Raw genomic sequence first — 27,455 nt, 5'->3', positions numbered from 1 at the left:
TGAATTCAATATTGTGACATGGCAGAGTTATCTATAAAAGTAACCTCTTGCAAAGCACAATTAAAGTTGTCTAGTTCTAAAATTTTAACTTTTCAAAGAGCAAAATACAATCATAAGTTAGTCATTGCTACCTTACTTGATCAGAAATATGTAACATGGAATTGTAAACAGGGTTCAGCTTTTTCATTTAAAACTCTCAAACTGTGCACAGCTCTAAATGCCCTTCAGGGGAAAAGCAGATTCTGAAATCCCGTCTCACTGATCCCTTCTCCTCTATTGTATATGAGGTTATCCAGGTGCTGCACTGAGTTAAAAACTACAGAAGAATCACTAATGAGTTTAACATTAAGTTGAAATATTCAAATTTGAAGAGAAATGTATAAAGGAGAGCAGAGAAGGCTCAGAGGCGATTTCATGAAGGTTGTTCCAAATCATAAGCAGTCTTGATAGTTTCAGCTTAATAACTCTGCTTACATTAAGTGTGTCAGTGTCCAGTGGAAACAGATTTACACTGTTAAACAATACAACCAGATGTGAAATGAGGAAAGTAAAATCATCCCGCAATTTGTTTTGACATACAACTCAGAGATGTGAAAGTAAAATTAACATTTAATTAATATTCTTTGACTAATATTTAACTAACATTCTTTTAGAAAGTTATGATCAAGAAGGAAAAACAAGTGATGGACAATTAAAAATAGCAGAGAAGTGGGACTAAAGGCACAGGCACAGGGGCCAAATAGTGTTCTGATATATTCCATCATTTTGTGACTTTGAATATTTTGCCGAAATAGGTAAAAAGGAAGTACATCAATTACAATGCATCTAATCTCAGAGTGAGACTGAAATAGGATGACAATGGGGAGTAAAGTACTCAAGATCGTGAATGATTAAATTCAGCAGTGGTACTGAGAGGTTCAAAGGTGTCAATGTCAACTTTTGGAGTTATTTCAGATACCTAACACACTGTGATCAATATGTAAAAGAAAGGTTTTCTCGGTAATATAGTGGAAGCTAAAAGCCTGTGATCAATTTGGGAAAGAGCAGCACATAATGAGGAAATCAATGATCTTTAAACTGGATATACTGCACTCGGACAGGTTGAATGGCTTTTCTCATCCATCGATATGTTGTACTGTGTTAACTACACATAATCCCCAAATACTTTAACATACTAACCAAGGATTTGTTCTGCCTGGGAAACACTTAACACATATTCAAGTGAAATAAAGCTATTATTTGCATTTGCCTGCAATGCTACAGTTAATATTTTATACATGATAATTGTTTTGTTAAACTAGTTGATGAACTGAAGAACAATTAATTGTTACTCTGTACTCTTGCACAACCACTATTAAGGTTGGTATATACCATCTGTGCTCATCACTAAGATTTGCTGCTTCATTTTTGACTGTGTAGGACTGATAAGGAAATTACTTGGTGAAATGAAAGAAATTAGCAGAAACACTAGAAGCTCCTTCTTCAGCTGATACATTTACATACTTGAATAAAAGCAAAAACTCTTCCAGGGTACATGTGAAGTAGAAATTCATCTGTGAAGTATATGTGGTGCACATTTGCATCAGGAGTTGAAACAGGAATCATATGGCTTCAGGTAATAAAAATGAAGCCTGAACTTATGCCAGGAATTTGACCAAATTCTTGTGAAGTGGTTGTACGGTCTGATGTTGGCCCATTTTAAAATGCAACTTTGCAATGGGAATTTTCTTCTTATGCCAAATGGTTTGATCCATATTCAAAAACCATTATTTACATGCATATTAGAAAGCCCCAGCTGCTTAAACTTCAAGCTAGGAACACTGGCAGCAGGAAGATGCTGTTTCAGATGGACATTTATGGTCGAAATGTTTGATTAGGAATTTTTACAGATTTTTGCCTCACAATCAGATTTTTCAGATATCACTGTATTCAAGTTCAGAAAGCCTATTTGTCTGATTCTTACCCTGGGAATTCTCATTTTATATTACCCAACAAAGTCCAGGACTTTCCCGATGGGATTAATCTAAACCTGCCTTCAGTAGGCACAGATTACATGCAGGAATGAAAACTAAGTCCAGAACTGGAAATGAGATCTGGTACTGTGGCATGCCCCTTGGCTGCTTCGTGAATGGAACATCTATGGGGACCCTTAAGGCAAAGCAAAGACAGGAAAATTAAGACTTTTTTTTGTACAGTCACATTTATTTACAACCTTTTGCAGATGATCCCTATCCCTCATGGAGAGCTTACCTGAGCTGCATTCTTGAGGGAGAGTGGCAATTCATGTCCATTTTACAGGCAGCCAGGGTGCTCTTCAAATGACTCAGAAAAGGAATTTACCACACACCTAATTTTGCACAGTGTGCAATGTATGCACAAGTTTTAATCGGAAGGGATTGAAACTAAAAGGAGATTGGAGCAGATGGAGAATAACGGAAAGGTCGTTGCCAAAATGTCCTCCAGTCAGAAATCAGTTACAAGAGATCTTCCTTTTGAGGAAACAGTATCTGAATTCACAAATGCGAATGAGAAAATAAATGCCATACACAAAAGAATTACACTCTCTTCCCTTCACTGGTATATGAGAGAATATGCTTTAAATTTTCAAGTAATGCCTTAAAAGCTGGCCTATATTAATATTTGTATTCATAGTTCTTCAGCTGCAAAAGTTAATAGGAAAAAGAAGAGAGATTCTTTTATTTACATCTATTTTAGATGCAAGTGTCAAATGTTTGGAGCAGCGGATTTATTTTTGACATATTGAATTGCTAAATTATTCCTCGTAAGATGGTGTCTGGAGGGAACAAATAGAAAAATACAGGCATCAAAAACTGAAAAATGACAAGTTGTTCCAGAAGAGCAGAAGGGAAGAGAGCAAGGGAAACAGAAAACAGCAATATAAAAATAAAATGACAACAAGCACACACTGGTAATACTTAATGAGACACTCATTAAAGAATGAAGGAATGTGGAGGAAGATTTGACACACAAGCTCCACTGGAATCATTATCTGCTCCAAAAACATTAACATATTTGAAATTAATGCAATATGAACATTCTGAAATGAATAGGTGGCCTGTCTACCATTTTCCTGACAAGATTAGTTAACAATAGTCTGGACTGGAGATGGCTCATCTTTGAATCTTTGACCCTTCTGGGACATACCTGTTCCAACGTAATCATCTTGCTATGCAGCAGAGCCCACAGACAGGATACAGCAGTTGTGCGGATTGCAGCTGCTGTCCTCCCAGCATGCCATAGCAGATTAGGCACCAAAATATCTCTTACAAGCATCTCCAGGTAGCTACTGAAACGCCTGAAGCAAAACAGAAGACACTGCAGTTAGCATTGGAAAACAGAGGCAGGATTATTAACTTGTAGATGTGGAATTTTTTAATTTTAAAATGCTGTGGGTGGGAAGTCACTGAATTTCCGAACAAATAATTCTGTAGTCAAGGTCCGGTAGGATGTGAATAATGTTTTTGTTTTGCTCAGCTGACTGGCTTTGCTCATTAAGAAACAGATTAATCTTACCAAACAAATTGACCTGCTAAAGATGGAATATTAATCAAATTATGGCTTGCAATTGTGAGTTCTGCATTTTTCTTTGTAATTTATTTTTTTCTAAAATACACCACATGCTGTGAGCAGCTTGCATCAACAAAAACAGCAGGCTGGGATGGAGGGGTGTGGGCGAGAAGAGGTTGCCCACAACTCTGAAAGATTACCATTGTAGTATTAATAAAATGCTTCAAGTTCACAAAAGAATCAACTGAACAAAAGGTGACTGTAGAGAATAATCACTAGAATGGCTGACATGTATAGCCTTGTGGAGAATATTACTTGGTGTTCACAAGTTCTAATCACAATTATCCATTAACTGCAAATGGAGAGTTTGCCTTTTTAAGCCATCACTATCAAGAATTATTTCTTCCACCTTTACACAGAAAAGTTCAAACAATTGTCAACACTAAGGCAAACCTTGCAGCACTCAGAATTTCAGGGCAAAGGTTTATTTTTCCTCCTTCTCTTTCCCTCCAAATATTTGACCACTCCTGAATACAGGTACTCTGTTTTGAACCAATTGTAATTTAATGTCTTGTGAAGCACCTACTATTTATTTTTGAATCTCGACAAAGGAAAAGAGCTTGCCAATTTGCAAGTAGATATGCTATGTTTAATTTCTGTGATTAGGATAACAGGAGATGATAGCATTGCAGCAATGCCACTTTGGGCTAGTTATGCAGATGAGTAGTCTGAAGACATGGAGTAAAAATCACACCACTGCAGTGATTGTGGCCATCCAACCATCATCAATTGTTTAAAACAGCCATCTGATTCACTAATGTCGTTTAGGGAAGGAAATATGCCATCCTTGTGTGGTCCAGCTTCCAAGTGACTCCAGACCCACAGCAATGTGAGAACTCAGTGGGCCTCTGAAATGGCCAAGAAAGCCATTTAGTTCAAGGGCAATTAGGAATGGGTAACAAGTGGTAGCCTGGGCACCTATGTGAAACAGTAAATTTTAGCCAATAATTAAAAACCAAAGCATAATTGCTTTACTTCCATATTTCCTAATTATCTCTGCTGTAGAAGGTGAGCAAAGGTCATGCTTTGATCTTTTTTTAAATCTGTGACATTTCTAAAACTAATGGGCAAAGTTTAAAAACAAGTAGTACAGATGGACTGCGGCCTTAAAACTGCTTCATTTTAGTTGAAGATGTTGATCAGGATCCTGTTTATTTAAAAAAAAACATTATCTATTGGCAAGGGGAAATGGGATGAACTGACTTGTTAAAATAATGTTGTAGATTATCTTAGCTACTGTAAATTTATCATAGCTGCCAAAATTAGCAGAGTTTTCAGAGGAGGTTATCGAATTCTGACTGGCCTGAAGTCTCCTCAGTTGAAATGTAAGTTCTTCATTAATTTTTTCAGCTTTGTAGCTACAGAATATCAAAAATTCAGGGAAAAACCTCAGGGAAGTGCTATGCAACTATAATAATTGAGTTCGCAGAGTGAGCGAAGGTTATGTACTCAACTCAGGGCCGTCCTCAATTGCAATCTACTGTCTCGCAAGCTATTTATAACACATTCAAAGGTCCACAGAACTATGCATCTGCAGACCAGAGTATGCTAGCCTATGGTGATTACATTTTGTACATTATTTGCAACAATTGCATGTCTTTCCTCTCACCCAATAGACGATCTATGGGCACATTATATAGTTATAGGAATAATTACAGGCAAAAATTATCAAATGTTGTTGACATCATTTTGTTAAATGCCCTGATAGTAGAGTCTGAACACTCCCAGACTCCTCAACAATGTTAAAGATATGGTCTAAGTGCTTGATGTCTCCAACTTACCTCTTTGAAAGTTTCAGGTTAAGAGAAAACAATCACCAGGTTTCTGTACTGAACAAGAAATACTACTTATTACAAATAAACCAGTTCTAACTGCAGGAAATAAAACAGGAACTATCAACATATTATTGTACGAGTTGAAACTCTAACATCCTTCTTAATCTCCTGCACACACAAACAGGCAGCTAAAGATAAACAAACATGGACATTATGGAAAGAGGAAAAGTGCTGAAGAATCAGTTCAATAGCACCAGTCTTCAAAACTCAATGCAGTAGCCACTTGGATTCCCAAGGCATCAGTTGTCCGAACTCCTTATTTCCAGATTCTCTCAATTCTTTGAGGAAGACACAGAGTGGATGGCACACCAATTGCAGCTCACAAATTAGAGGCAACAGCGCACAGCAACTAACCACTGCTGACAAAGATCTTCCAGTATTGTCTGCGATCTAGATTCTCCTCTCTCTGTGAACACACAAGCTGCTCTCCTATTCAGGAGTCAGAGAGCTGTTTTCATGCTGATAACTCTGGCATCTACAGCTAGTTCCGACTGCACAAACAAATTTGCACATTGTTGGTAGATGATGCATGCTCTGCAAACATAATTGCAACTGGACTTGGTGCAAGTTATGGCATGGGCAACAGAGGTCAAGATGGCTTGAAGTTTATAGGGGAGCAGAATGTAAGATGCCAACCTTTGGAATGGTCAATTCTAGTGTCAACAAACACAAGAATGAATTCTTTGGTAATTGAGATGGTGAAAATTAGTGGCCATATTATGGTGTGAATGTGATCTGTAATTCATTTCAAAGTCACAAAGACACAAACTGTAAACAGATTTGCTGAATCTCTCACTGCAATTTGGGAGAGGGACAGATTTGGGATTAGGGAACAGAGTTTGGATAGGGACAAAAAAAAGGTTTCAGTCTTTCCAATATTTAACTGGTGGAAATGTCTGCTTATTCAGCATTGAAGTCAAGATAACCAATCTGAGAATTTCATAACAATGAAACAGTCAAGAAAGGTCGTGATATTGTGATATCATAATACTGGCTGTTGCCACCAAGTAATCGGAAACTAACTCTGCTTTCAGATTTTGCTGCAAAGGGGCAGTATATAGATGAGAAATTGGATGGAGGCATCAGAGGTCAGGTTGCAAGAGCAGGAAGAGAAACAGTGTATATGATTCTCTATGTACAAGCTGAAATATAAATGGAACCAGATGAGAGCAATTTCATCCAGTAAGAAGATATGGTGAAAGAGAATGGCTTTGTCAATTATGTCAAAGGCTGTAGAGAGAGGTCAAGAAGGACAAGGAGGGGAAAGTTTACTTGAATCACACAGATGCATAGGCAAACAGTTACTTTGATCAGAGTTAGTGTAGTACCGCAGCAGGGGAGAGGAGGAAATCCAATTGCAGCGATTCAAACATGGGGTTCTGGGAAAGACAGTAACAGATCTGGGAGGTGAAAATACATTCAAGAAATTTGACAAGCCAAGTGGACAACCAGATAAGAAGCAAACTGACCCATAATCAATGCATCAATTGTAAATGCTGTGGGCACCTGAGGATTTCCTGAGCTGAAGAATTAAAGGGCAGAAGTAAGCGAGTTTTGACTGACATCAAATTTCTGCACCTGATTTATCAAGATAAATCCTGCTGTGTATATAATAATAAGCAATTTTATGTACAATAGGAGAATAGTTCTTCTTTTGACAGCTGGCATTTTCTTCAGGAAAATAGGTTGTGGGGAGGGTCACAAGATATGCTGTTTCCATGGAGGATTCCCATTCGGGTAAACTAAAATCATATAAACCTCCAGCATAAAGGAAATCATATACAACAGTTTCCTTAATATTAAAGAGCTGCCAATCATCTGCTGCTCTGCTTCCTTCAACAAGATAGGCGTGGTGCAGAAAACCAGGTTTGGGTCATTGAAAACATGCTTGTTGACTTAGGTTGCTTTACCTTAACTGTTCCCAATTTCTTTTTATTTCAATGTACCATTGAAGACTGAGTCTTTGATGTTTACTTGGAGGACTGTGGTCCAAAGGGCTGGATTTATTGGCTGCCCTGAATGATTCCTTTGTTTGGGTATTTCCCAACTCTGCCTGGATGGCAGATAACAGCTGAAGCCTCCTCTATGGGAAAGGTGTACAGATTTAGTATAAAGCAAGCTCATCTTAAAGAAGGCAGAACACACTTCTAGCCATAGGCAAGCGAGAAGGCACAGCTGCAGTTGATGCAACGAAGTTCAATAGAAAACTTCCAAACTTTCAGACAAAATACTTCAAATTTGAACAGAAGCGCACTTAAAAATAAGATTATTAAATACTGCACAAAAAGAATTTCCTTCTATTAAGGAGCATTCATAACAATAATTAGTAATATTAACAAGAGGTTAGAAAAAATGATGGATTCTGATTTTAAAGCACATGAACCTGTACAATATATGCAAACCATGCTTAGATATAAATGTCAATGCTAAAGTAACAGCTATCCTGTGAGGTAATATAAAGCAACAAAACATGGCTAATCATTGCAAAACATAAAATAAATTGACTGAAGGGCTTATCAATTAATGTTATGGACCAGATTGGAGAGGTGAGGAGAGTGGCAGTGATCAGGGGGTCATAAGATAGCAAAGGTACTTTTTAATCTTGTTTCCGAGCTCATTTCTCCCGCTTTTTTTCCCTCTGTACATACCATGCCTATTTAGTGAAGCAAGGCAGACATTATAAATGTGAAGAAATTAAGATGTCAGCAATATCATGCAACATGTTAATGTGTATTTTGCTACACCTCATCAATAATGTACACATTTGCATCAAAATATGCACTCAGGATGCCCAACTTGAGTTTTCCATTAGTGGACTGTATAGTCAGAACATGCCTGTTAAAACTTTAGCAGCCTTGGCTGACAAGGCAAGCAAGACAAAAATGATTTCTACCTGTGTTATGGCCAGCACTGTCCAGAAGATGGCGCTCCCTTATTACAATTGTGTAAGTGACCACAGCTGCTGGCAAAACTACAACTCACTCAAGTTCCATCCAAAATAGCATGTAATTAAAAGTAATTTCTTACAACATAATTAAATACATCATGTGTGATTGATGTAGGATTATCCAGAGAAGGAAACGTTGAATTTAATCTGGTTAATAATGCAACCCCAACTAATACAAATCTACAAGGTGGTCTATATTCAATGACCCATTTCCAATTTTGTCTGTGTGTTTGCATTGTTCAGAGAAACCGTTGATAGGTAAAATGTCCACATCAAAGCACAATATTTGTTTGGCTTTAAACATTTTTCCAACAGGATTTGCACAAGGAAGAAAAACAAAAATGCTTTTTATTTAAGGCCAATCATGTAAAACAAGAAAAAAGAAAACAAAATGAGAGAGAAAACAGAACAAGTGGGTGGGCCACTCAGAAATCATATGATGAACACTTGGAGTCTGGCAGTCTGCGCAGCTAAGGAATATCCAACACCATTAGCATTCATTTGAGACAAAGAATGAGACAGTGTGGCCCTTAGCCATGACAGAGAAATTGTGCACCTGTCATCCGAATCATGAGTCTGTAAAATTCCACAGAAAAGTTGAAAACATCCTGCAGTGACCAAGTCTATTCTGTCCCACGGTAAAGTTGGTCTCCAATAATGATTTTGATACAGTCATTGCAAAGAAAGCATCAGAAACCTGCTATCTTTCATGTCAACCAAAGCTGGCAGGCACAATGAAACAACTATACATAAAAATCAACAAGGAAGAAGCAAACTTTTCAAAGTGGAATAGTGTCTCATTGCTTTCATTTCATGAATTAGCTTCACACTGTCACACCACCATAAATTGAAAGCTTGCAAAACCGCTCTTTCAAATGACAATTCTTGGTGTAGAAGGTTGTTTCTTTTCAAGAAGCCATGATGTGGAGGTGCCGGTGTTGGACTGGGGTAGACAAAGGTAAAAATCAGAGAACACCAGGTTATAGCCCAACAGGTTTATTTCGAAGTACGAGCTTTCAGGGCTCTGCTCCTTCATCACGTAACAAGTGGGACAGGATCATAAGACACAGAATTTATAACAAAAGGTCAGAGTGTCATGCAATTAAAATGATATACAGTATTGAACAAATCTAGATTGCTGTTAAGTCTTTCATCTTTTAGAATGGGTTGCAGGTTTCATTAATATGTAAATCCCAGAACTTCTTTCAAGTTACATTCTCGAGATAACTTCAGGATTTATAATGAAAGGTGACATCTCAGTTCAGACAATGCATTAAAGGTGAGAGTTACCTGAATAAGGAGCAGCGTTCTAAAAGCTAGTATTTCCAAATAAATTGTTGGACTATAACCTGGTATTGTGCAATTTTTATCTCTTTTCAAGAAATGCAACCATTTGTTTAATGGTATATCATCATCTTGAAAGAAATTAGCTTGTTGGAATTCCCTAGATGATCAAAATCTCTGACAAGGTGCACACGTCTGAATGAGGTGGTGTGTCTGGCTTCAGAGGAACAAGGGTCTTCAGGTTACTCAAGATCTTAAGATGAGAATGCTGTTTCCTCAACTTAAGATTTTCATTGCTTTTTCAACTAATCAATAAAGAAGACATGTCATTGAACAATATCCAATGATTTTCAAGGGATGAATCTAATAATGACTAACCGGACATAAATTTTTCCTTCTCCAACAATAGAAAAAAAACAAAAGTTCCTAATTGACTTAATTCTTACTCAGAAATTTCAAATTTGAATTTAAACATGCTTTTACAATACACCTACCCTTGAGAATTCAGAGTTTCATTGGCATTAAGCAATAATTTTGATAGCATTGTGAAGATTTTTAAACGCATCTCAGGATCTCTGCTGGGCCGAAGGCAAGTTTTCAAAACTGGAAAAACTTCCTGTAATGATTCCCCAAGCACAGGACCTACAAAACACAATGCAGACAATCTCAGTAATTGATTCCACAGAAATAGCATTTTCAGAGATATTTTGAGTCTACTGAAAAACTATATAACCACTTTTTTGTGCATAATGGCTACTTTGAAGTAAATGTCTACAAAACTGAAGTCAATTTTATGTTAGTTAGTTTAATATATCTTGAAGCTACTTGAGAACTTAAATTACGGAAACCATTACAAAAAGAATGTTCGTTTTACTTAATTCATTATTTGCTCAATTGTACTAAGTACCTTCTGTGGAACAAATAATCACAGATTTCATTCTGAGTGGTTTTGAAAGTATCCGGTTCCATTTCGGAGCATTGCTAAGCTCAATAGAGTAAACTCACATCTGTGATAAAGCTGTCAGTTTTCAGAGATCCTATCAGTTTCTCACCTTACAACAATGACTGTGAATTCTGGATTGTTCTGACCAAACTATAAACCTACAATATAAACAGTGCCAATTGGCAATTTCGTTATTTTGAAATAAAAACTTCCAACTACAGCTTAGCAGGTTAACAAATGCCTACAAAGAAACTGAATATGAATTCGGCTAGAGGTAAGCAGTTTCATTTAAACCCCTACTCAGCTCCAGCCCTGTGGCAATGCATAGATCATGCACAGAACTTGTCTGGATCATGCTTTACATAGTGTATTATTAAAAAGCTAGGGCATCGGATTTGATTCTGCAATGAAATAAGTGCAACATTATCTGCATGGCCTGGCTACTTGATAAGATGATTTTAAATGAATCAAAGTATAAACTATCTTTGAATGTTTTTTTGACGGTGGTGGAGCTTGTCGAGTAATAAATTCAGATTAACAATATTAAATATTCATCAACTGCACATTGCCGCTATTAAAGACTAGGCAGACCCCTCAAAACATTTTTAAGCAGGTAGGCCAGACTGTAACTTTGTTATTTGTTTTAGGTACATATATAGTGGATATTCTCGGAGTAAATTAGCTGGTTCAACTGCCAAGTTTTAAACATACAAAATTTATTTACAAAATTATGGAATGAAACACAAAGAACAGAAAACTAAATACTGGATAATTTATCCTATCCAATACCAACTTATTGATGCTGTTCCAAAAATACTTGCAACAGTCCCAGTGCACACATCCCTTAGCACAAACAGTAAAAATGAATTAACAGCTTACTGTTTTTGAAGTCAGAGGGGCAGAAGGTGAGAGAGAAGATCCTGCAGCTTTTCCACACACAACTGCCACTAAACTCCCCGAAGTTCTGAACTGAATTTAAAAAACTCTAATCTAAACGAAAGCTAACTACACAGCTAGCTGGCCGCTCCCCTTTGATTATACATTTTTTTAAAGATATGAAAGTCTTAGGCCAGAGGTATTATCTGTTAGGATAAACAAAACTTTCAAATCCTTGGAACTTTGGGTCATTAGAACTTCTCTGAAAAAAAAACTCAAGTGCATAGTAACCGAGTAAAACGAACCAGTATTTTGACACCACAATCTCAGGTCAAGTGTTAGCGCTGTCTATTATCTTGCATCACAAGTAACAGTACCCAAAGGTAAGTTTTTGCAAATACTAGTTCCAGGACATAGGTGACATGAGCTACAAGTCTGCACCTGGGACAACTGTCAATAATGCACTGTTCAACTTACTTGTTAAGAATCTTCACAAATTGATCATCAGTAGCTCCCAATGGAAATTAACATATTCCTTTTGCTTTGAGACAGCAAAAAATAATAATTTCAAACACATAGGTCTGAGCTCAAAACTCCACAAATATCCTTATCAACAGAAGCATACAGAACAGGAGACTTTGACTTACATTTTTCAATCAACAGTAGACATACACAATGTACATTGGATAGTAGAAATCACGTCACAACCTTACCAAATGGTAAATGCTTGTTGAACTTGCCACCTTGTATTTAGTGAATTGGAGAGAGAGTTTCTATCATCATGGAAAGGCCGAAGAAAAGAAATCTAAAAAGGAAAAAAAATAGAAATTTCCGGAAAGCTCAGCATGTCTGGCAGCACCAGTGAAGAAAAATCAGAGTTAACGTTTTGGTTAAATTATGCTTCATCAGAACTGATGGTAGCTAGGAAAACATCAGTTTATATGCTGAAGATAGGATGGGGGGAGGGGTTAAGGAGGAAACGATAGGTGACGATAGCACCCAAAGAGAGAGAAGAGCAGTCTGACAAAGGAGTGGATAACAATCTGGCTTAAGAGGGTGAATAATTAGTAATGGGGACTGTTAATGGCTAACAATGGGTGGTCTGTAATAGCAGACCAGGTTGTCAGGTGAGGACATCGGAGAGCTCAGGCTCTAAATTTATCGACTCGATATTGAATCTGGAAGATTGCAGGGTCCTCAGGTGGAAAATGCTGTTCTTCCAGCTTACACTGAAGCACTGCAGCAAGCCTGAGACAGAAATGTTGGCCAAGAGGACAGCGTATTAAAGCGGCAAGCAACTGAAAGGTCATACCCTTTTTTGTGATCAGAACACAGGTGTTCTGCAAAGCAATCACTCAGTCTACACTTTATTTCCCCCATGCAGAAGAGACCACATTTTAAGCAGCACATACAGTTGACTAAATTACGTGAAGTGCAGGTAAAGCGCTGCTTCACCTGGAAGGAGTGTTTGGGCCCTTGGGTATTGAGGAGGAAGGAAGTAAATGGACAGGTGTTACAACTTCTGCAGTTGCAGCAGAACGTGCTGAGAGGCTGTCAGAGCTATTGGGGGTGAAAAAAGAGTGGCCCAGGGTATCCAGAGGGAACAGTCCCTGCAGAAGTCTAACAAGGGAGTGGAGGGGAATATATGTCTGGTGGTGGCACCTCGCTTGAGGTGGTAGAAATGGTGGCAAATGATCCTTGGATGTGGATGCTTGTGGGATGGTAGATGAGGACAAGGGATGGGGTGGGGGGGGAAGACCCTATCATTTTTGCAGGAAGAAACAGAGAGGGTAGGAGCTGAAGTGCAAGAGATGGATCAGACCTAGCTGAGGGCCATCCACAATGATGCTGGGGAATCCTCAGTTGAGGACAAAGGTAGACAATTTGGAGGCTCCGAACTTATCCACACCTATCATTTACTCCTTATCCCCTCCCCCTACCCTATGTTCTGCATATAAACCAATATTTTCCTAGCTTCCATCATTCCTGAGGAAGAGTCATTTGACCCAAAACGTGAAGTCTCATTTCTTTTCACAGATGCGGCCAGACCTGTGGAGTTTTACCATCATTCCTAATTTTGTCTCTGATTTACAGTATCTGCAGTTCTTTCAGTTTTCATAAAACTAAAAGGACATGTATTTTAGGTTAACAAAATACAAAATAATTCCAAGGTTCAGAGTGTGGGGCAGCAAAATTACAAGTTGAGAAAGGTGGGGTATGGTCAATCAAATAGAAGGTGCAAAACTAGAAAGAGGTGAAGGAGATGGTTGGGAGAGGTGAGAGAAGGATGTTGTTACTTATGGAAACTGAGAAACAGATACAGTAGAAAATACCACACAGAAACAAAAGACCACCATAAAACTCAAATCTGACGTTTGCATTTTTTATGAAGGAAAAGAAAGAAACTTGCTATCATCATCTGCTCAAATACAAAAGAAAATAAAAATGTTACTTCGTTCCTCTATCAAGGGAGTAGATTAACTGGCCCCATTTGCTGTTATTTACCAATTTAATATAATGATGACAAAATATTCCAAATATGATAAGAGCTAAGTTTGGAGGAGGATATGGAACTCCAGACGTCCTTTATCCTTTCAGATGATGCACAAATATCTGCTCTAATTTTAGATTTGAGAACACAGTTTTATTTTACTTCTTTTACACATTGTCTCAGAAGCTTTGTTATAAGAAATATCTGCTGTAAACTGTGAAATCATTCTGACTGCATTTCCAACAGGCCACAAACAAATTATTAAGTTATTCAATTACTGGTCACATCACCAGCACTTCAGCCCTCATTTTGCTTTAACAGCATTTAGTCTTGTCAGTGGAGTAAATTGGTTTGCAAATTCAGGTAAATGCAATCGTGCAATTAAATGCAGAAATTTGGGAGCAGTTGTCCAAGTTACCCTGCCCCCTACCGCTCGAGTTATTACAAACTTCTCTGATAGGCTCAATATTGAAACATTCATAACATATGAAGTTGAAGGACATGCCCAATAAACACATTAGAAGAGTTTTGAGCTGATGCATTCACAAGTAAATAAACTTTTAACGATGTGATACGTACTTCAAACAACCTCTCTGAACCAGAAAACTTTATTTTAGAAGAAGTGCAGAATCTGGTTTCTTTCCAAGTTAGCTCGTGTTTGAAATTTATAAAAATATTCAATTCTTCCCTATTTTTCCTGCCCGTATCTTATGAATCTTTCTCAAACACATATTTTTAAAACCTTTATTTTGCTTTCTGTCCATGATTAGAATCTAATTTATTATTCTTGGTTTATATGTCTCAGCTGAGATTCTTCATATCTGAAAGAGGAAACTTGAATCTCAAGGCCCTCGCTGTTTTGTGCCTTTCTCACAGATGCTACCAGATGTCCAGTGGACAGCGTCATATTGGATCAGACACTGGATTAAACTAAGTCTGTGCTCTACAGCTTGCAAAATATTTGTGGGCAGCTGTCAGTGAGGGAACGGTGCGCACTATTCCTTCACTGCTGACCGCAAAATCCAAAACTATTAAAACTAAGAGGCAGCAGTTATTAGTGCTCTGCTTCAGAAGTCCACAAAGGGACTGACTAACATGCTGGATAAGATCTGAAAACCCAGTACTCAAAGTTGGCTGAGACTGATGGAATGAAAACCTTCTATCTATGTCAACTGTGAAGGTGCTAAATGAAATGGAAGTTGAAAGATGCAGCTCTTCCAAAAGGCGGCTGCTCAAACTGTAGAAAAAGGTCCCAAGAGCATGCACATCTGTGAGTTAACAGGTTTTCAAGCAGCAGCACAGAGTCCTACAGCACAGAAACAGACCCTTCAGTCCAACCAGTCGATGCTGACCACATTCCCAAACTAAACCAGTCCCACCTGCCTGCACTTGGCCCATAAACCTCCAAACCTTTCCTATTCATGAACCTATCCAAATGTTTATTAAACAATGTAACTGTACCTGCATCCACCACCTTCCCTGGCAGTTCATTCTACAGAACATCAAGTTGCATTTATAGTGTAGAAAAAAAGACCTTTCGTAAATACACACAGGCACCATTTATATTTGGGGAGACGTGTTTGTGTTTCCTGTGATCAGTAAAGTGGTGATGGGCACCTTCATATCTTCATCACAGAGGGGAGAATTTGTAACAGTAGCACAAGCTTATGTCAAAATCAGTAACCAGGTTACTGCAATTGGTACAAGTGTTATCTAGTGTACAGAGTTTGGTAAGGATTGTATATAAAAAAAATACAGCTTCTGGAATGCAGGAATTAAGATTTTCCTGTGGACATTCTTGCAACAAGGATCATTGTGCTGCATCAATTCTATTATATACTTGCCATGGGACAGATAGGTACTGATCCAAGATGTAAAAGAATAGAAAAACATTTCAGGCTCTCAGCAGTGTCTCTAAACTAAAGGAGCAAATAAAGTGCTGCTAGCTTTACTTTTTAACGAAAAATAAGTTTGTACATGAATTAGATGAATATTAAACACTTTCCCTTGCAATCCACGCAAATATCATAATTGCAAAGTTTACTTTCTAGTGGTTAGAATTTACATGGGATACTTAGCCCTGTTTCATTTCCTTCTCCACACATTTCTTTGGTAGCTACTGGGTAAAGTTATTCCCAAGAAAATCTGCAACATTTTACTTAATACTGGGATGCTAAGGCAAGCTTCTTCGCAATATTCTTAACACAGAAATTGCACTACAATGCATTTCACTGCACTGCAATAATAATTCCACTCTTGATACTGGTTAAAACATACTTCATTAATCCATACCTTTAGACCATGAGAACAATGATTTCCCATTTTAAATGCCTCATTACAGTACAATACAGTGTTAGTTGTTTATAGCCTTCAGCATTTAAGATTTTCTGTTTTTGTTTAATTTAAAATCTAAACTCTCTTTCAGGCTTAGATCAGTTTAGTGCAGTTAGTTAATTGGAGAGCTAGCTAAAACTAATTTCTTGAACAACAGGAAAGCAGAGCTGACTCACTGAAATCACCTGGAGTATAAATATCGGGTTGAGAGAATGCAAACAGCAACGAGTGCAGCTGACAGACTGGAAGCCTCAAGAGATCACTAACTGTGGGAATTCGATGAATTTAAAGGGGGGTGGGGAGCATTTACAGACAGTGTCCTGTATTTCCTTTCCTAATCGTTGTGGAGGATACCACCTTAGCTGCTAGGAGCCAGCACAAACTAATTTTGAAAATCAGAGTGCAAAAACAACAGTGACATAACAGGCGTCTGGTAAGCGCTGCCTAAGTATGCTGAGGTCACCCAAGTGAGACTGCTTCTAGAAATAAAAAAAATTTGAACATAGATACGTAAATTAGTTCAGAAGAATGGTCACTTGACATGAAATGAGAACTTTGCTTTGTCTCCACAGGTGCTGCCAAAATTGCTGAGATTTTCCAGCAAATTAGGTGTTTGTACCTAAACTAGTTACCTATTGAATTAAATAGCATATATACACTGCAATTGTAAGTACAGTAGTGCCTCGACTTATGAACTTAATCCGTTCCGGGACCCGGTTCGCGAACCGAAAAGTTCGTGAACTGAATCAATTTTTCCCACTGTTAGGAGGCTTGGACGTCGCAACGAACGCTGTTCACAGAGCACACTCCAAAGACGAACTGAATGAGATCACGCGGGGCCAGAGAGCAAAGCAGAACAATGAAATCACGTGGTCGCACACGGGCTTTTTATGTTCGTACCTTGAATTTCGTATGTACATTGAAGCAAAATCTTACGTACAATCCTGTTCGTAAACCGATTTGTTCGTGAACGGGGTCGTTTGTACGTCGAGGCGCTACTGTATTAGTTTTAATCACTCACGGATGTGAGAGTCATGGCCAGAAGGCAGTTAAGAGAAACCCCCATTGCTGTGGGTCAGGATTCACACGTAGACCAGACAAGGCCAGGATGGCAAATTTGCTTCCCAAAAGGACATGAGTGAACTAGATAGATTTTTCCCACAATCGACAAAGGTTTCACATTTAATTTGACTCGTTTCCAGATCTTTTAAAAATGAATTCAATATCACCACTTGCTATCTCATCCTTGTCCTCAGAACATTACCTGAGTCTCTGGTTTCATAGTCATCACCTCTTTTATAGACTTGATAAATAACAGCAATTAAATAGGAACATAAAATATTGGAGGACTAGGCCATTTGGCCCTTCAAGCCGGCTCTGCTCCTGAATATGATCATGGCTGATCATCCAATTCAGTACCCTGCTCCTGCTTTCCCTTCCTACCTAAAAACCATATCTAACTCCTCCTTGAAAACAATGTTTTGGCCTCAACCGCTTTCTATGACTGAAAATTCCAAAGGCTTACCACTCTCTTGGTAAAACCACTTCTCCTCATCTCAGTTTTAAATGGCACATTTTTAAATTGTGACCCCTGGTTCTGGACTCGCTGGTCATCAGGAACATCCTGACTGCATTTACCCTGTCTAGTCTGGTTATATTGTTTTAGGTTTCTGAGATTTCCCCCCCCCCCTCATTCTTCTAAACTCCAGTGAATACAGTCCTAACCTATCCAGTCTCTCTCATGTGTCAATATTAAGTAACTAATTAACAAATGCTTTTAATTGATCAGACAGACAATGGGAACTCCTGGATCCAAAAGTGATCCAGCACAAACACATTAGTGACAAATTTCTACAACTACAAATAGAGCTCCAACTCTGAGATATTGGTTTGAAGGCTAAGTTGAAGACATTGCGATGTATCAGGGAGGGCAAAAAGGTACTGATACATTTTGTTCCATAATGGGTCAGATCCCTTAGGATAGGGCAGTTGGATTCTATCTGTAACAAGGGTCAGGAGGGAATGCTCACAACTAAGTCAGCTAAGAGGTTGTAGAATATTACAGTGCAGGAGCCTCAGCCCTTGCAATTATCTAACAAGTTTGAGGTACATGCCCATGTGGATGAAAGCAAACTCTGTAGGGAAGAGGAGTGTCCTAACTCGAGCATTGATTCACTTTCAAGTAGAGGAAATAAAAAGGAATGAATGGAAAGAAGGGAAAGTTACTGATCTGAGGAGTTAATGAATCTAGAAGGCTGTGTTGCCTACTAGGGTCTGCACCATTGGAGATTGCCTCTATCTGAACTGTGCTGGGACTAATGTTTTATCAAATTGTATAACTGGGAAGTAAGAAAGCTTGTAATTAAAGGAGGGCAAGGGATCAAGCTTAATTAGATGTGGCAAACCAACGGTAAAGTCATGGCAGGACAGCAAGTTAGTGATATTGGAAATTAAGGTCAGAGAACTGGCCGGAAGTGACAAAGAATTAAATCTAAGAATGCACCAACAATCACAAGTAGATGTTCCAAAATTAACAAAAAGACAAAACGAAAAGCTTTGAGTGAGTGTAGCATTTGTAACAAAGTATACAAATTGATAGTTCATACTCAAGTAAAATATTACCTGATAAGAATATGAAGATGCAGCTAGATGACAAGGATTTGATTCTGAATATCGAGGGAAATGACATTGAAGAAGAATAGGCAGTGAGGTAAAGGTGGAAGAGTAACACTGTTAATTTAAGGGTGGCATTTCTCCAGTAGTGGTAGATGACCTTGGTTTAGGAGATCAAGGCATAGAGTTGGTTTGGATGGAGATGAGGAATAGCAGGGAAAGGAGATCATTTGTGCAAGTAGTCTACAGGTCCACAGTGTCAGACTAAGCATACAATTAGATAGATTGGATGTTTGTAGTTCGTAGAATGCTTTCAGAATAGTTTCTTTGAGCAGCACATTCTGGAAACAGTCAGACAGCAGGTTATACTAGACATGGCATTGTGTAATGTGACAGAATTAAGTAAAGACAGCCATAAGAAGCAGCAACCAAATTATGATTAGATTTTGTATCTAGTTGAGATGAAGAAGAGGTGCAGACTAGCATTTTAAACTGAATAAATCACACCAATGTGGGCATGAAAGCTCAGCTCACTGAAGTGCACAGGGATACTGGACTACAGCATAGACCAACAGAGAAGCATGGTACTCATAGTAAGCATATTCCTACCATAAAGAAAAATTCTAAAGGAATGACTCACTATCCATGGTTCTTGAGTGAAGAAAACATCGAACTTGAGAAGAAAGCTTATACCTGTGCACAGGTGAGTAGAAGGTCAGATGACTGTCAGATAGACATGAGCAAATGAGTAGAATAGGTACAGTTGGTTCTGCAGTGAAGCATGTTTCTTCAACACAAATCTTCTTTAAAGCGACTGAAGAATTTAGACTGCTATTTGTAGAACGCGACCTTTCCTTACCTAGATTGGCTACAATGTGATTCCAGCCACATTAGTTTAAATGGAGCAGCTATTGTGTAATTTTCCTATAACGTGAGATCAAACGAAAATGGGACTGTCGCGTTATGTCAGAACTAACTGTATACGAAAAGGCGAAGATTAAAGTTAGTGCTTGTTGGGTCAAGAATGAGAATGGAGAGTTAACATATAAAAGGGAATGGAAAACAAAATGAACAAATATTTAGTTTCTGATTTTATTATAGTTCCCATATAAAGCATTTCAGTAATAGCTGTAAAGAGAGGGGTGGAAGGAAGAGAGGAGCTCGATAAAATTACAATCACCAGGGAAGTGGTAATGAGCAAAGTGATGGATCTGCAGGCTGATAAGCACCGGGTCCTGATGTCAAGAACGTGGAGCTGGAAAAGCACAACAGGTCACGCAGTATCTGAGGAGCAGGAGAATCGATGTTTTGGGCATAAGCCCTTCATCAGGCTTATCCCAAAACGTCGATTCTTCTGCTCCCCAGACGCTGCCTGACCTGCTCTGCTTTTTCAGCACTACACTGTCGACTCTGACCTCCAGCATCTGCAGTCCTCACTTTCTCCAACCAGGTGCTGATGGACCTCATCCTTGGGTCTTAAAAATGAGGCTAATATAACAAGCTTTGGTGTTCACTTTCCAAAATTTTGGCAAGGTTCCAAAAGACTAGAAATGAGCAAGTAGCATCCTCTATTCAATGAAGAAATGCACTAATCAGGAATCCCTGGCCCATTTCGCTTGACATCTGGTCGTGGGCAAGGATTAGAATTGTTTATTGAAGAGGCAAGAGCAGGGCATTTAGGAAAAACTCAACGTAATTGGGAAGAGTTGGTCTGCAATTTTGTAAGGGAAATCATGTTTATCCAATTTATTGATGTTCTTTGAAGGAGTAATAAGTGCAGTTGGATAAAGGTGAACCTCTACATGCACTCTCCTTGGATTGCCAAAAAGCATTTATGAGATAACACTTCAAAAGGTCATTGCGTAAATCAAAACTTTGTGGTGTAAAGCACACCAGACCAGCATGGATAGATGATTACCTGGCTGGCAGAAAACAGAGTAAAATGGGTCTTTTTCAGATTGGCAGGATGGGATGACTCTGTACTGAGACCTCCAATTTATGCGATTCATCACTAATTGTGATTTGGGGAGCTAAGGTATGGTAAATAATTTTGCAGATGACAAAGTTAGGTAGAAATTGCATTGTAAAAAGGTATCAGAGGTTGCAGATGGTTATGTAAATAGTTCAATTGAGCAAGTAGTCAAAATCTGGCACAAGGAGTACATGGTAGAAAAATATAAATTGCTCAATTTGGTAGGAAGAATGAGACATGGGACATTATTAAATAAATGGAGAAGCACAGCAGAAATTGAACAAACAGAGGGATCACCTGTGCTTCTAGCATGTCAGGAAAAAATAGTGTACACATACAGCAAGTAATTAGGGTGGCTAATAGAATGCTATCCTTCATTATGAGAGGAATTGAACCTTAAAAGGAAAGACATTATGCTTCAGTTATAGCTGTAAGACAGTGGGTACTTCCATAAACCTGGAGCGCTATAATATTCTAGGCCAACCCTCCATGAAAGAGGATATTAGACAGAGAGCTCCCAACCTGAAGGCAGCTCCTCAGGTCTGTCACATTTTGTCTGATGGTATTAGCCCCATCTGCCCTCTCTCTCTCCCTTTTGTGTGGCACTATCATTGCAAGGGCGGCACTTTCGCTGTGTGTGAGTTGCCAGTGTCATGAGATGGACAAATACAAACACCTCCCTATGAGCCCTGCAAGACACAGTGAGAGTCACCTCTCAGGAGGACTTTGCTTGCGTCACATACTGAGAATCCCTTGCTTGAGTATGTAGACCCCAGCAATGGGGAAGATGTTGGCTCTTGTAAACCCTCGACCTGACTTGCATGATTTGTCAGTGCAGGGCAGACTGTGTGACTGTCTCAGGGCTGATATCCTGCCGCTGAACAGATGGGACAAAATGTGCATTCCTGAACATTGGAGTTTTTACTACACTGCTCAAAGACTACTCCCATGGTTGGCTAGGTCACAAGAGGGAGTACAGGAAAACACATTACACTGATGCAGTGGAGAAACAAACATCCGAAAGGAACAGCAGCATCTCATTGTGAGTGAATGAGGAGTCACTTCAGAGGACCATTACATTTCATCGTGGAAAATGACACAACATCAAACATAACATTGGTGAGGCCTCTTTTGGAGTATTCTGTCCAGTTCTGGTCACCCTAATATAGGAAGGACATTACTAAATTAGAAAGGGCTACGAAAAAATTTACCAGGATGTTACTAGGAATAGAGAGTTTGTAAAAATAGAATGGGGGGATATGGGCTAAATGCAGACAGGTGGAAGTAGTTTAGTTTGGGAACATGGTCAGCATAGACTTGTTGGATAGAAGAGTCTGTTTCCACGCAGTGTGACTCTACAGCACTGGCAAGATCATATCTCAGATATTCACTGAAGTTTTGGTATCTTTATCTAAGGAAGGGTTTATAAATGCAATCAAAGCAATGGAATCAGGTGATCATACAAAATTTTGTTTTTTTGGCTTTATAGTAATCTAGGCAGGGGCAGAAGGTGGTTACTAGATTGCTACCTGGAACAAGCAAGTTGTCTGATGACAAAGGATTGGACAAATTGGGCTTGTTTCTGCTGGAGTTCAGAAGAGAAAGTGGTGTGATTCAAGAGACTAAAATCCTGAATGGACAAGGTGAATGTGGAGAATGCTTCCTCTTGTGGTCGAGTGAGTGAATGAAATGTGTGTTTTGGACGGGGGCAGTTGGTTGGTTCACTACTTAAAAATGCAGAGGTTGCCCCTTTAGAACACAAATGAGGCAAAATTCTCTCACATGACCATGTAGCATTGGACCATTCTGCTTTAGAAGACAGTGGAAATGAGGTCATTGAAAATTTATTTAAGACGAAGATATAATGATTCCCTTGACTAACATGAAGCAAAGGTTATCGAGGGTCAGTGGGAATGTGGAATTCAAAACAGAGATCAGTCATGATCTTACTGAATGGCAGAGCAGCCTCAATGGGATCATGTTGCTTATTTCTGCTATTAATAGTTTTACGTGCAATTAGACTAACTTGTTCCTATGGAATCGACTTTTCAATTCAAGAACACATTAAATTAAAATTAACCTAATTGTTCAATTAGGATTGAATTGAAGAGGCATGAAATAGTTGCGATTTTTGGCTCATTAAAAGATTTGAAAAATAAAGTCAAACTCAATGTCAAGTTACGGGATTTGTTTGAAAATAACTGCTTTGGTTCTGGAAAATGAAACGAGTAAAAGGGAAATCTTATCACAAACCATATGAAAGGAACATTGCTGGTGGTTACTGGAAACAGGAGAATATTCAGGTGATCGTACAAAATTTTGTTTTTTTGGCATTATAGTAATCTAGGCAGGGGCAGAGATACTAAAGGCAACTGAAAACCAAACAAATAGTCTTTCTTGGATGCTGTAATCATTGACAAAGCCCAACTGGAAAAGAACATCCTTTAGTGTTGAACACTAAATAGAGGCTCTATTTGTGGCATATATAGACTAGTCCCAGGCCAGAATAGACAGTTCTGCAGACCCATCCCTGCATCTGCTTTATAGTTTTTAAAAAATTGAACCTATTTTTTAATATTCAATGTGTTCAGACATGTGGGGAATTACACAACAGGTAGGATTTGTACCTCGGCATTTTGGACTAGGGGTAGGGACTCTATCTCTGTGCCACAATTGCCCGAGGTCTGCTTCCTAAAAGGGCTCAGTTGTCGAGTTCCAGCTCGGCACACCATTGCCAGTTACCAAGGAAATCAACACACAGAGCTCCACAGGGAGATTTATTAGTGATTCCCTTTGGGCCTTAAAGGGGTTATCACAGATGTGATGTTAATTTATTTCAAGTAGGAAAAGATTGCAGCTGAGAGACTAAAACATTGAGATTTTCCCATCTATTCCCATCTAAATCCCACTCACCATAAGAGGTTTGACAAATAGTTTGGAAAGGAAAACAGGTTGTAGATAATAAAGAAAATGATCATTTTACTTATATAGGACTCTGATCAGTATACTAATTCCTGAAATGAGAAAAATATCTGATGAGGGAAGGTCAAATAGATTCAGCCGATATTTTACAAGCTTAGGAGAGCAAGAGGTGATCTGATTGAAGCATATACAATTTTTATTTAAGGATACAGCTTGACAATCTAAAATATACTCTGCCTTCTCAAGTACACAGAAAACTTCACACGCAGCTCAGGCAATAAAAGATCTGTCTCTGTAATATATCAGTGATGTAAAATGTAAAAGACTGAACAATTTATATTTCTTACCTGATTGAGTTATAATAGTTTCAAACTGCAAGTGCTGCGCAGAGTAGTTGGTCCACTGGTGTTGTGTGTCAGCCACCCATCCAATCAGTTGACTTATGTGTTGTCTGTACAGATGCAAAAAATTATCGAAGTTCTGTGCTGCAGCCAAGGAAGCCAAGGTCTTTTCTACCTGCAACCAGTCCACAGGCTTCATTTTGCAGTATGTTAACAGCTCACTGTAATGGCATAAATAATTCACAAAAACAGAGTACAGTCTTTACAGGAGACTTCTCACTGCAGAGCCAATTTGCCTACAACATCTGATATCTATTGCCAGTAAACAAACTGGGTGTGTCAAGTCTCAGTATTTGAAGAAATGATGCCAAAGCTCCTCCTTGTGACAGTTGCAGAGTCAACAGATCAGCATAAAAGGGGATTTCAATAAAGAATCAATCCTGCATTATTTCAGAGAGAAGAATGAGGAAATGAAAAAAACTTATGTCTGCACGGGCTACAGTTTACCTAGACAAAAACATGATAGAAGTTAAGGACAGTCTTGAACTGAAAGCAAAAGTATTCACAAATGCAAAGCTCAGTGACAGCCTTGAAGACTGGGATAAATTCAGAATCCAGCAAAGGCCAACTAAAAAGAAAAAGAGGGAAAAAAAACCTACCACAGCAAACTAGTGAGGAATATGAAAACTGGCATTAAGGGTTTCTTTAAATATATGAAAAGGAAGAGAGGGGTCAAAGTGACCATATGCCCCTTAGAAAAGGATCTGGGAAGACAATTATGGGAAACAAGGCGATGACAGAGGAGTTAAACAGATAGCTTGCATCAGTTTTTTTGGTGGATGATATTTCGAACATCCTATTAATCCTAAAGAATATGGGGGAGGAATTAAATACTATCACTAGAGAAGTAAAATAGACAAACTAATAGGGCCAAAGGCAGATAAGTCCCCTGACCTGATGGCTTACATAATTGAATCCTAAAAGATGTAGCTACAGTCATAGTGAAGGCATTGGTTGTAATTTTCAAGATATCCTTGGACTCTACAGAAGTATCAGTGGATATTTGGAAAATTGCCTGTAATAGACCCCCTCAAAATGGGGAGGCAAAAAGCTGTCAACTATAGGCTGATGAGCCTCATATCTATTATTGGAAAAATATTGGAATCAATTATTAGGACAGGTAACAGTGGAACATTTGGAAAATCATAATCTAATCAAGCAGAGTCAGCATGACTTCATGAAAGGGAAATCATGTCTGAGAGCTCAACCAGAATAGATTCAGGGGAAACCAGAAAGTATGTTGTACTTGGACTTAAGAAGGCGCTCGATAAGCTATCTTACAAAAGTCATAAGATGGTGTTGGAGGTAGCACACTGCCAAGAACAGTGAACTGGTTAATGAGCCAGAAACAGAGAGTGGGGATAATGGGATCTTCTTCAGGTCCATGACCCGTGACAATCCACAGGGATGGTTTAAAATATATATATAAGTGACTTTGAGGAAGGAAACAAATGTTCTCTAGCCAAATTTGCAGATGACACAAAAGTAAATGGAAAGGCAAGTTGTGAGAGGGATACAAACAGATTACAGAGAGATACTAATAGGTTAAGTAAGTGGGCAAAAAGTTGGCAAATAGGGTATAATATGGCAAAATGTGACATTGTTCATTTTAGAAGGGAGAACAAAAGTACAGAGTATTACTTAAATGAAGAAAAACTGCAACAGACTACAAGGGACTTGGGTGTACTGAAGCACAAAACACAAAGCTAGTACACAAGTGCAGTAGGTAATCAGGAAAGCTAATGGAATGCAGGCTCCGATTTCAAGAGAGGTTGGAGTAAGAAAGTCTTGTTGCAATTGTACATGGTGTTGGTGAGGTCACATCTGAAATATTATGAGCAGTTTTGACCTCCTTATTTAAGGAAAGATATTATTTCATTGGAGACTGTTTGGAAAAGGTTCACGAGGATGCCCTGGTATGGAGCAAAGGCTAAACATAATGGGACTCTACTCATTTAGAAGAATGAGAGAGGATCGCATCAAAACATATGAAAGTTTTCAGGGGCTTAACAGAGTAAATGCAGAGATGTGTCTCCTTGTGGTACAGTCGAGGGCCAGATGTCATAACCTCAGAATAAAGGGATGCCAAGTGGTGTGAGGAGCAATTCCTTCTCTCAGAGGGTCTTTGAAACTTCTTTTCACAGAGAGCTGAGGGGCAGAGTCATTCTGTATATTTAAGGCTGAGATAGAGGAAGCCCTATCAGTATGGAATAAAGAGTTATGGGAAAAGGGCAGGAAAATGGACATGAGGATTGTTAGATCAGACATGATCCTTTCAAATGGTGTAGCAGGTTTGAGGGGTCAAATAGCCTACTCATGTTCCTATTTCTTAGGATCTTATGGTCTCAGTCCATTGCGAGAAAAAAGTGAATTTTACATATACATTTGGCTTATATATGGAATGGACTGCTTCAAAAGGGTGGTAGTAGCAGATTAATAAATTTCAAAAAGGGAATTAGATGAATGCATCTAAAAGAAAAACTGCAGTACAGGAAAAGTACAGGCAAGTTAGACTAGTTGGACGACTCTTGCAAAGAGCCAGTACAGCCATGATGAGTTGAATGGACCCGCTGTGCAATGCATTTCATCAGACACATTGATTTATGCTTGTGGTGGATGCATTGTTTATGCCTATCTCAACAGCCGTCTGCTCCAGCTGCAGAAAAAGCATCAAGGTTGAAGTCAGCTAATGAATTACAACATGCTTAAGAACAGTCAAGAAACATTTTACTGTATGTATATGTACTTTAAAAAGCTTGATTTTAAAATCATAACCTGCGCAAAGAGGAATTTATGTTCATTAAGTGTAGTGTTGACATTCAAAATACGTTTCTCCTGTCGACATGAAACATTCCTGTTATAGATACCATGTTGTGACATGAAGCATAAAACTCTCTCAGTTTTTTTTTGACATGTGCCTTCACTTTGAAATCTCATAATGATCACCAACTATTACACCAACATAATGCTTCTACTTTCCACACCATCCAGCCTCAAAGCTTTTCAGAGACAGATTGCCAATTTGTGCCTAATTACACAAAGTTTTGTGTTGTGGCCGTGTTCCCATTCGGAAATGGATGGAGACTGTCCAAAATTATTTCACTTCCAAACTCTTTACAGCAGGTACAAAGAACAGACTTCCACCTCATCCTTATGGGTTGGATTCAAAGACGAGGTGAGAATGTGGTAATTGTGCTTCTGAAAACCTCAAATGCTCAAGTGTTTCAAAACTTCGATTTGCCTCTGATT

At 38.6% G+C, this 27,455-nt stretch overlaps 1 protein-coding gene across 3 annotated transcripts in view; it reads right to left on the bottom strand.

Moving 5' to 3' along the window:
* The window catches only part of dnaaf5 (dynein axonemal assembly factor 5), a 115,813-nt gene that overhangs the window by 8,016 nt on the left and 80,342 nt on the right, over window positions 1–27,455 (bottom strand). For 2 of the 3 annotated variants that reach the window (XM_087997911.1, XM_043711344.2), the window contains exons 8-10: window positions 24,153–24,321; window positions 10,149–10,296; window positions 3,166–3,316 (exon numbers count right to left, since the gene is read on the bottom strand). In XM_087997911.1, the coding sequence (XP_087854037.1) occupies window positions 3,166–3,316; window positions 10,149–10,296; window positions 24,153–24,321 (468 nt within the window). Of the gene's footprint in view, window positions 1–3,165; window positions 3,317–7,333; window positions 7,507–10,148; window positions 10,297–24,152; window positions 24,322–27,455 lie in introns of those variants that run through there. The other variant, XM_043711346.2, reaches the window with a different exon arrangement.

The sequence above is a fragment of the Chiloscyllium plagiosum genome, unplaced genomic scaffold (assembly GCF_037043375.1).
Source record: "Chiloscyllium plagiosum isolate Xiang-an unplaced genomic scaffold, Cpla_swu_hap1 HiC_scaffold_20, whole genome shotgun sequence".
Taxonomy (NCBI): Eukaryota; Metazoa; Chordata; class Chondrichthyes; order Orectolobiformes; family Hemiscylliidae; genus Chiloscyllium; species Chiloscyllium plagiosum.
This window is presented reverse-complemented; position numbering and strand designations above follow the sequence as displayed.